Source organism: Nestor notabilis, unplaced genomic scaffold, assembly GCF_000696875.1.
Source record: "Nestor notabilis isolate BGI_N333 unplaced genomic scaffold, ASM69687v1 scaffold12464, whole genome shotgun sequence".
NCBI lineage: Eukaryota > Metazoa > Chordata > Aves > Psittaciformes > Psittacidae > Nestor > Nestor notabilis.
Window position 1 is genome coordinate 4,838 of NW_009925211.1, and position 12,923 is coordinate 17,760.

The 12,923-nt window shown below is 50.1% G+C and overlaps 2 protein-coding genes across 2 annotated transcripts in view; one reads left to right on the forward strand and one right to left on the reverse strand.

The window, feature by feature from the left end:
* Positions 1-269: 269 nt before the first annotated feature.
* TTC28 (tetratricopeptide repeat domain 28) overlaps positions 270-12,923 on the reverse strand; it is a gene marked incomplete at its 5' end in the record, with an annotated part of 50,068 nt that continues 37,414 nt past the window's right edge. The window contains 10 exon segments of the mRNA XM_010012948.1: positions 270-1,897; positions 2,364-2,471; positions 3,287-3,416; positions 4,211-4,234; positions 6,176-6,252; positions 6,674-6,905; positions 7,954-8,078; positions 8,507-9,227; positions 9,714-9,893; positions 10,462-10,606. Of these exon segments, the coding sequence (XP_010011250.1) occupies positions 270-1,897; positions 2,364-2,471; positions 3,287-3,416; positions 4,211-4,234; positions 6,176-6,252; positions 6,674-6,905; positions 7,954-8,078; positions 8,507-9,227; positions 9,714-9,893; positions 10,462-10,606 (3,370 nt within the window).
* On the forward strand, positions 10,929-11,559 carry LOC104404502 (protein transport protein Sec24-like CEF). Its single transcript, XM_010012947.1, has 2 exons — positions 10,929-11,018; positions 11,359-11,559. Exons 1-2 carry the CDS (start codon positions 10,929-10,931, stop codon positions 11,557-11,559), a joined length of 291 nt encoding a protein of 96 aa, XP_010011249.1.

The following is a 12,923-nucleotide window of genomic DNA, read 5'->3' on the forward strand; positions in this document are numbered from 1 at the left end:
GGACCTGTTGCTGCTAATACTGAACACTACGTAGAACCTGTTACCAAGTGAGTCTGGCCAAGGTCCTGATAAGGGAAACCAAAACCCATCTGTGTAGAGCCCATGTTCCTGCGCGGTGACAGACGGGGCCAATCTGTCACGTTCCTGTGCATTGCCAACTGCGGGTATGACCATGGCTTCATAGATAATGGTTCTGTACTGATAAAGGCAAGTGGGCAGAAGCAGATACTTGAACAGATTGTGAGTCATCAGCTGGTACTCGAGAGATTTCAACATTTGGAGGAAGGAAAAAATCTTCCCGGTGACAGGAATTTATAACCGTTCCCAGATGGCAGCCTCACGGGGCGCGTGGAGCCTGGGGCGCTGCCGGGAGCCGGGGACTGAGTCGGGGTCACTGCACTGGTCGTTTCAGAGCGCTTGTGTCCATTTGGAGGGTTCTTTTGTGGAGAAGCAGCAAGGTGTTGCTCAATAGACAGGTCCTTTAGTTCCAGCTTATCTACGCTTTCTTCTTTGCTGCGCCGAGGAGATAAATTGAGCAAACTGAGGACATCTTTCTTAGAAGTCATTGTTCCAGGAGCCCCTCGCAGAATCTTTATTGGGCCGGGGGAGTGGTGGGGAGCGCTTTGCCAGAACATCTTTAAGTTGTGAATTGCTTGCACTTTTTCATCAATGGCAGCCATTTTTAACTTGTCTATGTCTGGGGCATCAGCTGGACTTGAGCGAGCAGAACCAGCTGAGGAGTAAGAAAGAGCAGGAGATGGAGTGCTGCCACCCGGAGACTGATGCCCTGAGCTCGGAGAGGTATTTCTGGGTGATTTAGAAATATGAGCACTGTAGGGAGAGCTGGGGTACTTGAGCTTGAAGTGAGGCTGCTCAGTTAAGGACCCATGTGAATCACAACTCGGAGATGGCTGCCCACTGTATTGGCCTGTGCCTTCTTTGTTTGACACCTCGGAAGTTGTAGGGCTGTTATAGCCAGAACTCACTTTCTGAAGGGATGAACTCCTTGTGGGAGGCTTTGGTTTCATTGCAAGGGGTGAAGATTGATTCTTCTGACTAGAGCTGATGGGCCGGCTGAACGCGCTCGTCTCCGAAGATCTGAATGCGGATGCACCCGCTGGGCTGGGAGCCCCATCATCGGAATTGTTGCTCTTGCTTATCTGGCTGCTGCTCCTCTGAAGACGCTCAACAGCAATGAGGTGACTCTGAGTTTCCTCCAGGATTTTTTGGGCCAACTCCTGCGGATCAAGCTTTGGATTACTGTCCTCCTGGGATTTGACAGTGCTGTCAGTCTCAGTGCTAGACTGGTCAGATTCCCCAGTATCAGAACTCGCGAGTTTCCCAACTTTTTGGAAAGGTGAATTTGGACTGGGAATAAGAGTCATTTTAACAGGGGAATTTGGGGTACTTATGCTCCCTTTGGAGTTGACAGACTCGTTAATGCCTCCAGTCTGACCAGTTTTGGACTGTTTGTGATCAGGGGAAAATCTGGGTTTTATGTTTTCTTGGTAACTGGCCAAAGGCTCGTTGCTGATTATAGAAAAACCTTCATACTCTTCCTCATCTTTGCTGACTACAGTGCTGCTCTGTGGTGACAACTGGCTCTGTGCTGCAGACCTATGTGGATAGATGTTCTTGGGCTTCTCATAGTCCTGGCGTCCTCTGTGCCCCACACCATCTGCCATGCTCTCTGGCTTGGAAACAAAACTCATGGAAGAAGCAATGGAGCTCAGGCTGTACACAGAAATGGCATCAGATGCAATGCTGTCTGGACAAGTAGGGGAGAATGGAGGGTTTTGATACTGCGGTACAGGGTTGGAAATAGACTGTGCAGAAGCCAGTGACTCTAGTGAAGAGGAACTGTCCAGGCTAAGGCGCTTAGGCAGCTCCGTGGAATCTAAAAGAGAAGAAAAGAAACACGTACAAACATGCCCCTGGACACACAGTAAAACCAACCAAACTTGTTGGAGGAAACGCTACAAAACGTACCCTCGGAGTCTGTGCTACTTCAGAAAACCCAACTGCTACTTAGGTGAGAAAAAACCTGCACAGCCCAAGAAATGCACAGGCAGGAACCTCAGTGCAGGCACCCGAGATGAAATTTGTCAATTCATTCTCATTTCACATCTCAAACCCAAGAGCTGTACATCCATCAGCTGCTGGACTCTATTCCCAGCTCTGGCCACAGCCAAATCTTAGTGCTTGTTTCCCACATAAAAACCACACTTGCTGTTGTATGACCCATGGTCTGCGGGACATGTGTGTGGTCTAGGCAAAAGGCAAGAGTGTGAGCTTTCTCTAGAAGCCACTCTGATCAAATCATCAGACAATACAGGAGAAACAACTATTGTAAGTAGCTTTACCAAAAAGTGCCAGCAAGGATTGTAGGGCAAAGTGCATGGTCCTCCTGTTAGCTTGTTTCCCAGTTTTCAGAATCACCTCCTCCTGGCCAACTTCACAAAGGTCAAAACCTGTAACGGAACATGAAGCAGAAAGATCCAGTGTTTTACACAAGTGTGATCTCATTTGTAACACAGATGGACCAAAGAGCGCTGAGATCCTGCTATGTCCTGGAATGATGACCCTGCACTGCAATGTACACTTTGTGGATTGGATTTATTACCATTTATTACTATTTAGCACTTCTCCAGCAGGTGCTGGGAGCTTTACGGTGCCGGACTGTGAACACACACACACATGAACAAATCACTCCTCTCCAAACTGACAGACAAAATACACTACTCCATGCTTTTTAACTTGAGAATTATTTGGAATTTTTGGGGAATGACATAGAGGGGACAGAGTCCCCCGTGCCCCCACCATTCATCAATCCAAAGCTTTCTCGCAGAAATGGGTCTGGAGAAGAGCAAAGACCTTGGAATTTGGCAAACAAGGGCTTAGCTGTAGGAGGCATGGCTGCATGTAAGAAATGATGCCTGGCTTCTATAAGCTCCTCAAGCTGTCTTCTTGGATGTCTCTTCCCGGCAATGCCTTTTTTTTACTAACACTAAGCAAGGTCCAAACCAGAATAAAATCTAGTTTTCTACTTAGTTCTCATATGTCTTTCCTGCAGGATGTAAACCCTGGTACACAGAATCACCCTGGTATGTCCTACCCTTGCCGAGTGCACAGGTTTCCCTGCCAAAGGAATGATTAGTTCACTTCAGGCAGGAAGCCAGAAGCAAACTCTGAAGTATGTTATGAACAAGAGGGGAACAGGATCCTGAAACTAAAATGGGTTAAACCAACTATAGTTCTAAGACAATGGAAAGAAGTGTTCTCCTACCTAGAGCTGCCAGGAACTCATGACAGCCGGGCAGCCTCCAGAGTTGGACACTGATGGAAACCTGGATTGGTGCAGAGGAGAAATCTTGCTCCTTCTCGCCTGCCTGAAGTTGAACCAGGACTTGATGCAGCTGCAGATAACGACACAAACATTAGCCATTCCTTACAATCACACCACTGCTTTCCTGACAGTCACAGCCCAGGCAACACACCGCAAACATCCCTTTCCCTGTACATCCATGTATTCAGCTGCTGCTCCTGAACAGAACAGTGAGACGAAAAGCTCTGGCAGAGGGACAGCAACAATGGTCAAATCTGAACAGCAGCAAAGGCAGGGACAGAACAGGGGTGAGGGCTGGGGGCGTGGGGGGAGTGGCCAGTGGAAATTGAGCAAGAAGCACAGCAGGAACATCTGTGAAGTGGCAGAACAGCAAAAAGATACTTCGGGGCTGCTCACAGAAATATACTAAAGCCCATTCCATGTCTGAGCCATACTCCTTATGCAAGTCCCAAGAAACTCCTTCTCAGCATTTAACTGGGCAGAACAAGTCATATGAAACCATGGAAGACTTTCCTAATACCTCCATGGCCTCCAGGAAAGAAGTTTCTCAACCGTGCCCAAGGGACAGGAGTAACAAAGTAGAGAAGAAATGTGTTTATGAAGGTCTGACACAAATTAAGGTGCCAGGATTCCACACTCTTCAAAATCACAGCCAGGGCAGGAAGGATGGAAAGTCATTAATGAGGGACCAGCTAACCTCAGGACCACCCATCTCTTACAACCCACACAAGCTTTTTTCCACAGTAGGACATGCAGCAAATTCCAGGCCTGAAAGCAGGAACTCTGGAGCACAGGGAAATGGGTGTGCAGTGACTGAGGCATTCTACCCTGCACGGCAGGGTCATCCCCCAGTGTAATACTCACCATTCCCACCATATTTTTAACAGCCTTCAGGCAGCAGATAACAAGAAAGGAAAAGAGAGGAGAAAAGAAAGAAACAACACAGGTTATTCTGTGCTACGCAACGCCTGTGATCGGGAGCCCTGCAGTGACACATCCACATGCAAACCAGCATCCTGACTGCAAGATGCTCTATCCATAGAAAGATGGGAGCAATGGAAGTGGCTTAAGCTGTGAATCAGGAGTCCAACAGCATGGGAACAGGCAGCTGGAATCTGGGAGTGCCCAGCTCATCACAACCAACTCCAGCAGGCACACTCAGGCCAACCCATGTTCTGGCAGAAGGCTGAACATAAAACAAGCTCCTCTCTTGTTTTCTCTGGGATACATTACTGGCAATCCCTAACTTTTCCTTGCACATGTGGTGGTGCTGACGTTCTCTCTTTTGTGGTTCCTACCTTCTGCTTTGCACTACAGGTAAGCATTTTCTATCCAGAGCAAAAGACCAGGCTCCCTCCTTGCTGCTTCATGAACGCCAAGAGCTGCTCCTGTAGGACACCCATCACCCACACCAGAGAAAGGGGGAGCACCAGCCACTGTCTGACCAGTCACCACATTTCGGGTTTGAACAAAATCTCTCTCTTCTCCTCTGGGACAGGCAGAGCTGGAGCTGCTCACACCTGAGCTGCTGAGAGGCAGGAGGGGAAGAATGGCAGCAATGGCAGGGGAAGGGAGGGCTCAGCTGAAAACCCTCCAGCCTGGAGCTGGGTAACTCTGTGCAAAGGAAGTTCTGCCTGGGGCTTGGGCTACAGAGGAACATCTGCAAAACCAGAGCAACACCCTGCCAGCATTTACTGCATGGGGCAGCTGAGGAACCACGAACACATCCGGATCTATCGGAATGTTTTCTTCTACTCAACACATCCCTTCGGCTCTGGGCCTCCCCCTGGTGGCACTAAGGAAAATATAAGCCTGTAACTCGACCACAGAAGTCCCAGGCACTGAGGAAAACAGCCAAGGCAAGAAAGCAAAGTGCCATGAAGGACAAGCCGTAAGAAATACCTCATGCACTACTGCAGTTCATAACAAGAAACCCTTTCCTTGAAGCACACTCAATGACATCGATAGACAAAACAGGCCTCTTAGTGGGTAACAGAAAAGCTGGGGCTCTTGTTTTGTGTGTCGTGCAGAGGGACAACACAACAGAATGAAGGGGAGTCCTCTGAAGCTACAGAGATAATTCCAGCTACCCACCATGGAACTTCCCTTCACCACTTCTGCATGGGGAAGGGGACAAGAAAGGTGAGCTGTTACCCCCATTTGCTTTGTGCAGTGTCCTCATTCAGAGAGCAGGCAAATGATCACAATAAATCTCATCTGAGAAGCAATTGGGACAGTCAGAAACACATAATGGAAAGCCAGCCAGGCTGGTGGCACAGGGAGGGGTTAAGCTAGGCATGCTAGAGAGACTGGGGAGAGGGAGGAAGGTGAAGGAGATTGTGGGGAGCAGGGAGGAGTCCCACTGCCTTTCTCCTGAGGGCAGTGGTCCCATCAGCAGAGCTATGAGCATGCACACCAGGAGCAGCACAGGCTCAGCAAGTTTTCTGACAGACCTTGCATTGTCCAAAGTCAACTGTACCTTGGGACTTTGGTAATTACAGTGGAGAAAGACCAGCCAACACGGGCCCTAGACAGGATGGCCAAGTAGCAATTAGTGGTTCTGCCACTCACTTCCCATCTTTTGCTTCCCCCTCACTGCAGTAGGTATCATGTTTTCACTTCCGTCACTGAACGGGGAGGCTCAAGCCATGCAGCCCACTGACATACCTGCATTTTTCTCTTCTGGACACAGGCTTTCATTCACACAGTTTAGAATTTCAACCCTGAGATCTCATTGGCTCTGGGTCAATCAATCAGGGCATAAACCATTCTGTGTGTTTCTGAAGAACCATTCGGAAACTGGTACTGTGGGAAAACCTCCCAACTCACCCTGTTGATAAGCTGTTCTCCTGTTTCTGAAGCTGTGATAAGCTTACAAAGTGCCTGAAGTGCAGGGCTAGGCAAACCTGAAAAACATCGTCAGAAACAGGGATTGTTCAGCATCTGTCTCTTGACTGTTAGATATGCAACAAACCTGAACAGAACACAGACTCAGGTAATTCCTAAAATCCCTGCCCCACATCACTGACCAGTTCTGGAAGAGCAGCAATTTCCAGAAAGCAAAAGGTTTTACCCCTTTGCATCTGATTATACATTTTCTGACTGAGAGCTGGGTGAAAGGAATAGTCAACTTCATGCTTCTCAGATACTGGACCCAGGAGTAAGTGATTCCCATCTATGACAAAATTTTCAGTAAGCACTTTCAGAACTTTTACCCTGCTGAATACTTCATTGATGTAAAGCATCAGTGGTTTACAGCCTGCATCACAGGAAGGCAGGGGAAGGTTGATGCCTGCTTGGATAGAGCCCATGCTGGCCTGCTCTTACCTAGGAGGGACTGTATGGTGGTGCTGCACTGCTGCAGCCGGTCACCAGGGTCAGAGGTTGGGAAGAACACTGCTGCTGGCAGGCCGCTGGCTGGAGGGTCCAGCCGAAATCCTACTGCGGTGAGTAGTGCCTGCCAGCCTGGAATGCCACCCACTTTATTCTCCACACTCTGCTGGGAGGTATACATGGAGTTGTGCTGCCCGTTCTGGATTCGCTGCAGTGATTTCTCCACCTTTGGGGAAAATACAGCATTAGGTTATTTTAGAAGAGATTTCTGCTAACTGCCTCTTTCTACACAGTGCAAAGCCAGGAACAGCAGGTTGAGAGACAGCAAACCCATGGTGAACCTGCCCATCTCACAGAGAAAGTTGTTAGTGCCCTTGAAAACAGGCTCCAGCAACTCGGCGCTCCCAGCTCCACATCACTGTGATGAGTGTCAGTGCTCTCTGGGATGCTGGGGAGGGTAATGCCACAGGAAACTAAGTACCAGTTTGTCTGTGACAGTCTTCCCTAAGCCTGGCAGCTGCATTTCTCCCCAAAAGATCTCATGTTCAGATTCCCATCTCTCGCAGCCACTTCTTATCACCAGGCAAGAGTCTGCAGCTACATGGGAAACAGCAGAGACGTGTCCACAAACCCCAGCAACTGAAAGCACTAGCAATATTTGCAGGTTTCCCTCATCCTATGGATACTCCACATTCTTGTGGACCACGGAAGATACGCTGGAAAGACAAGTATTAAAAGTCATGAGGGATTATTCCAGCCATCTGGCATTTTGGCTTCAGCCCCGCTGCTCCCCACAACAGGCTATTGGCACAGATGGGGACAAAAGTGCGTCTTGCCTTCCAAGCATGCAAATGGGCAGCAGACACTGCTCTGCATTTCCATGCCTACAATGTTCAGAGCTGTTTCCTTTAGAAACAATTAACCCCAAGGATTTTCTGATTTTTAAAGCAGAGACCCACTTCAACAGCTAAAGCAAAGCAGATGGGCCTGGGGAGGGTCTGGTCACAATACAATGTAAGACTTCACTTACTTCGCCTCTTTTTGCTCTGGACACTTCATCAGGTGTCCAAGTCCTCCCACACTGACCCAGAGTTTTCACAGACTACCTTATGGTAAGGGAAAGGGGCTGAAGGTGCATATTCAAGTGGGAGTGGCTGCACATCAGCGTGTTTCTCTTCCTATTCACAGTTTACAGGTGCATACCCACAGGTAACATTATCTCACAGCTACACTGGCAATGCCCTTCCCACTGCCTGTGGTTTCCTTCCCCTTACCAGATGTAGCAGGACACGCAGAGCATCTCGTGCCCTGTCAGGGTGCTGCAGAATCTCAGTCAGGGCCTGTCCTACTAGTGAAGAAGGGCTGTTCAGCTTCATATCGCTCCCAATTAGCATGAAGCCTGCAGGATTCAGAGTAAGAGACAGTCAATCTCCTTTTGTTATGGAAAATGTTCAAAGCAGAAGCAATATCCTCTGCCCTCTTTGACCAATGCTTCACTGCACTCTGCAGAGTGATACTCTTTTCCCAGAGCAGCTCCCTGCCCATTCCCATAGACTGAACTTCCAGAAAGCTTCTAGATGGTTCTTACATGTCCTCCTCTATTAAATCAGTAAGTGTTTTCCTGTTCAAGCAAGTGGAAAAACATTGTACTGCAGCTAAACTTGTCCTGGCATGCTCCAGGAGTCCTTTAGAGCAGGACTGAATTCTGGGAGACCACAGGGCACATGCTACTCCCAGCTACCTGCTGGCAGTGCTCCTTGCTTAACTCAAACAACCTGGTGTAACAGCAACTACAAACCTGTCTTGTCAAAAGCAGATTCTTCCTACCTGCCCAGTTGGACGGATGGGAGAACTGCTTGCTGCTCTGCACGGTTTTCATCGCTTCCCCAAGGGCTGCGCTGGCTTTCATCCCATTTAAGAGGGAGGAATAGAAGGCATGCACAAACATTTTGGAAGCAGCCACAGGAACGGGCCAGAGTGACACTAGGACACACTGAGCCCCAGCAGCCAGGAACGCTCTTGTCAAACCAATGACTCCATCAGCAGTGACTTTGCTGTTGGATTCTTGGTAGGAGCCAAGAACCACTAATTTGACAGGAAGCCGCAGATCCAGGACATCAGCTGCTGTAAGCAGGAACTCCTGCAGAGGAGGGCAGTCCGAGATGCTCTCCACATCACTGGCATCATCCTGCATCCGAAGGGATTCTGGGATTGTGTAGGGGTTACCAAAAGAACTCTTGCTGCTGGCTGGAGTGCTGTCAGTGTTGGGTGTCAGGACCAAAGCAGCCAGTTTCCAGGAGACATGGGTTGCAAAATGGACACATTCTGCCTGAGTGAGGGCACTCATGACCCTCTCTTTAGTTGCAGCACAGCCAACTAAGGGCTGGCAGCTGAGTAGCTCAGACACCATATATGCTTCCTCCTCTGCAGAGGGCATAGGTCCCCATAGCCACCTGTCCATAACTGCTGAAGGGAGCTTGGGATTTCCTATGACAGCTGCCATTGAGGTAGAACTGGAGTAAGCAGGAGTATTCTTCCTCGCATGGGACTACAGAGAGAAAGAGAAAATGGGGTTCAAAGATCTGTTTGTTATGGCGCTGGTAATGAAACAGCCTGTCTCTTTGGCTCTAAACAGGAGTCTGGTTGTCTTACGTACAAAAAAAAACAAAACCCTTTGTGTTTCTTTAGTTTCTTCCATTTAACTATTCCAAGGAACATCTGCACTTGAGCCCAGTCAAGATTTCTGTCCCAACATCTTGGGTGAACAGATGGGTAAGAATAGAAAGCAACAGCCTTAGCCCAGGTCCCTTTGAGGGCTGTAGCAGAGCTTAAAGCATGAAGAAGATCCCAGCCCCCCACCTACTTCACAGCTGTGGTGCTCAACACTCTCACCAGGGCTGGCAGTGCCTCGGCAGGGCAGCACATTTGGGGCTTCTGTTCTTGTGCCTGGCTGCTGCTTTTCTAGCACATGTAGGAACCTGCACCCCACAGGAGAGGTTCTATGAGAGTGAGGATTTATAAGGCAATGTCAGACCTTGGAGCTGGGATTCAGCGACTGGATGGATGGCACTGCAATGAGGCTGAAGCGCTCGTAGAGGTACTCATTGGAGGAACTGCCCTTCAGGAGAGCAAAAGGAATGAGGTACAGTTCTCCCTCCAGAACCAGGATCAGCTGGCGGTGGCGGCCAACAGGCCCACTGGAATGCATCAAACCCTGGAAGGAAGAGAGAGAGAATCAGCTCGGTCCTTTCACTCCATCAGTGCCCCACCTGCGCTTCCCAAGGTGTGAAAATACCCCTATCAGAATTACACTCCGAGTGAACAGAGATGTGACGGGTGAACCCGCACTGGAGTGGACACACCCCTACAGCTGGGCTGTGCTCACCTCTGCACAAACAACCCCCCTGAGCGCACTGACAGGCTGCACAGGCCCCGCACAGCAGCTGCTGCTCCAGCATAAAACCATTGTGAACACCAGCCACCGATGTCTTGTCAATATTATTCTCACCTTATCCTTTGAAAGGGAGTATTTTTTCTGATACTGCATTTCAAACTAGCAGTTCCCCACATGGAACAAGTGGGGTTCACACCATGATCCACCAGTACAGCACTCAAGGTCCCTGGCTTCCACCTTCCAACGCAGCCCGTCTCACCCTCTGGGAAGACCAAGTGAAACCCACCACACTTCAGATAAAATCCCCAAGCTGCCTATTCTTGCTTTCCCGCATTGGCAGGGAATCTTGGTAAGTGAATCTCTGTATTTGTCAGCACCAAAGGCTTACTCCTTCCATAGGTCCTATCAGTAAGTCGTAGAGCGCACGGAGTGGGGGTTTGGTGAAGGAAGTCTGCCTCCTTGGAAGAGATGATGTTCCATCCTTAACAGGAGACATGGTGCTGCTGAACAGACTGGTCATGCTCTGACAGCTCCTGTGGGAAAAGGCAAGTGAGAGGTCAGTTGCCGAAATCTGAGGTCCACTGCAGGTTGTCCTGACTTTATAGCACTGACTTAATTCTCCCATTCAGCTTCACACCACAATCAACGAGGACACTAATGGCTGGATGAAGCAGCTGCAGACAGCATGTTACATTGCCATGGAGCTTTTCTACAAACTCAAGTGCCTGAAGTGCTGTTCACAGTTGTTACTGCATATGAATGTACAGCAGTTGCATGCAGGCAAATGAGACCCATTAACAACTGACTGTAATCACAGGAAAATTTGCACTCGGGCTGTGCACCAATTAACCTAGCATGGCACCAACAGGAACTGCAACAACAGGCAAACAACAGGATGTTAGATTACTTGCTACCACCGCTCTGAAGGGCTCCGTGAAGTCAGATGTGAGAGCTCACCTGGAGCCCATTTCTGACATCCGCACAGACCTCTGCACGGGCTCCTAGCATCACCAGCCACCAAACATCATCAGTCTGAGGAGACTGAGATGGCTACAGAAAGTTACTGCCCTGCTGAGGAAACGATGTTGCCCCATTCTGGTCTCACTAATCCAGCAGTTGTGCTCCCCAGAAATGTTACCCTTGGCTTGGTGCCACAAACAACCGTTTTATGGGAAAAGGGTAACTTTCCAGAGTTTTAACAGGTGGGCCTTAAAGAAAAAGCAGAGAGGGAAACAAGACATTGCACAGTAATGGCAGTGAACATCCCTCTAGGATACGCTGCCAGTCTAGAAGGGCAGGGACGCCCCGCTGCTCACCACCGAGCAGGCAGAGCCCCAGGCCAAGCCCAGCAGCCCGGCCCTGCCCTCCACACACGCGGCCATGTGCCAGCAGGCGGCACTCGCCGCCTCCCCTGCTGCCGACACCCGGATTCGCTGCAGGGAGCAGGGGCTCGATCCCCCCCAGCAGCAGAACCCCCTTCAGATAGCTTTCACAGCCAAGCAGCTCTAGATTCATTCCTTCACCACTCGGATTGCTTTTTATTAGAGCAAAAGCAAGGGAGCATCATAAATCTTCCGCATCTATTGCCTGTGTGTTTGTGTACACAAAGAAGAGTGAGAAAATCCATAGGAGGAGGATGGTCAGAGATTTCCTGAAGCAGGCAGCACAGACCTGGGGCCCTGGCCAGCCCACTCCGTCCTCCCAAGCCAGTGCAAACAACTGGCTCCCCGGTGGCTTGTCAAGTTGATTTTGAGTGCAGGTGATTTCAGTGGGACAAGAGGGAGACTTGTCAATCTTTTGGCCAAAAGCCCTTCTCCAGAGTGCCTGTGCTGGTTTCCCAGATGCTGCACTGACCATTTCTGCCCTGCTCCTGCAATGTACAGGGCTCCCCTGATTTCTGGGGCACTAAAATCTCCCACTGGACATCTCTGCACAGACTCCGCAGTGCTGCTTATTCAACCCTTTGTGTAAGGCAGCCTGACCTGCAGCAAGCAGAGGAAACAGCACAAACAGGGACTCAGGACTGCATTAACTCTGCTTCCTCCCTTTGTCTGGGAGATGCAAGAACAAAGCAACAATCCCATGACAGCCTCAGAGAAAGGGTGAGAAAGCCCATGTCCTGCAAGCCTTGAGCCCAGACTGATCTGGCTTGGCTCTGCTTGCTGAGATGCACATGCCTGGGCCCGGGCAGGAAGGAGGGATTCACCCCAGCATCAGCACAGAGCTGCTCTGGCCTTGGCACTCCCTCATTAGGACTCTGGAGAAGTCAAATGCTACTCATGCCCAAGCAGAGCCATTCAGGAGGGCTGAGAGTCAGACTGACTGCTGCAGGGGTCCAGCAATGGACACCCATCAGGTCCATCCCTCTGCAAGCCTTCCTCAAAAAGACTCTTCCTAGAGATACAGCCCTGAATCCACATTCAGGGCCTTGACACACTCCCAATACCAAGCTGTGGGAAGCTCCAGAAAAAACATTCAGATATGAGCTCCCTGCGGATGCTTCCAAGGATCTGCAGTTATCTCCAGAACCCATCAGTGGTTGCACAAAACCCACAGACCACCCAGCATTGTGCTTGTGTGGTCTGTACTTGGGCAGCTACAGCACTGCACCCCACATGGAAGAGAACCACACAGACAGGAGACGCCCCGACGCTGCTGTCCTATCTGCCCTCCAGGGACCTCTCTTTATCCCAGGCCAGCCAGCACCCCTGGCACAGCTGGAAAGCTGCCCTGGGGGGAAGGACCTGGGCGTGTTGGTCTACAGACAGCTGAACATGAGCAGCTTGTGCCCAGGTGGCCAAGGGCAACGGCATCCTGGCCTGTCCCAGCCCCAGTGTGGACGACAGGCAC

What these genes read in the sequence shown, in the direction of transcription:
- LOC104404502 (XM_010012947.1), top strand. Translation starts at nt 10,929, where the DNA reads ATGGCACCAACAGGAACTGCAACAACAGGCAAACAACAGGATGTTAGA. An exon ending in AGGGCTCCGTGAAGTCAGAT is followed by an intron (nt 11,019 to 11,358) that starts GTGAGAGCTCAC and finishes ATACGCTGCCAG; the next exon opens with TCTAGAAGGGCAGGGACGCC.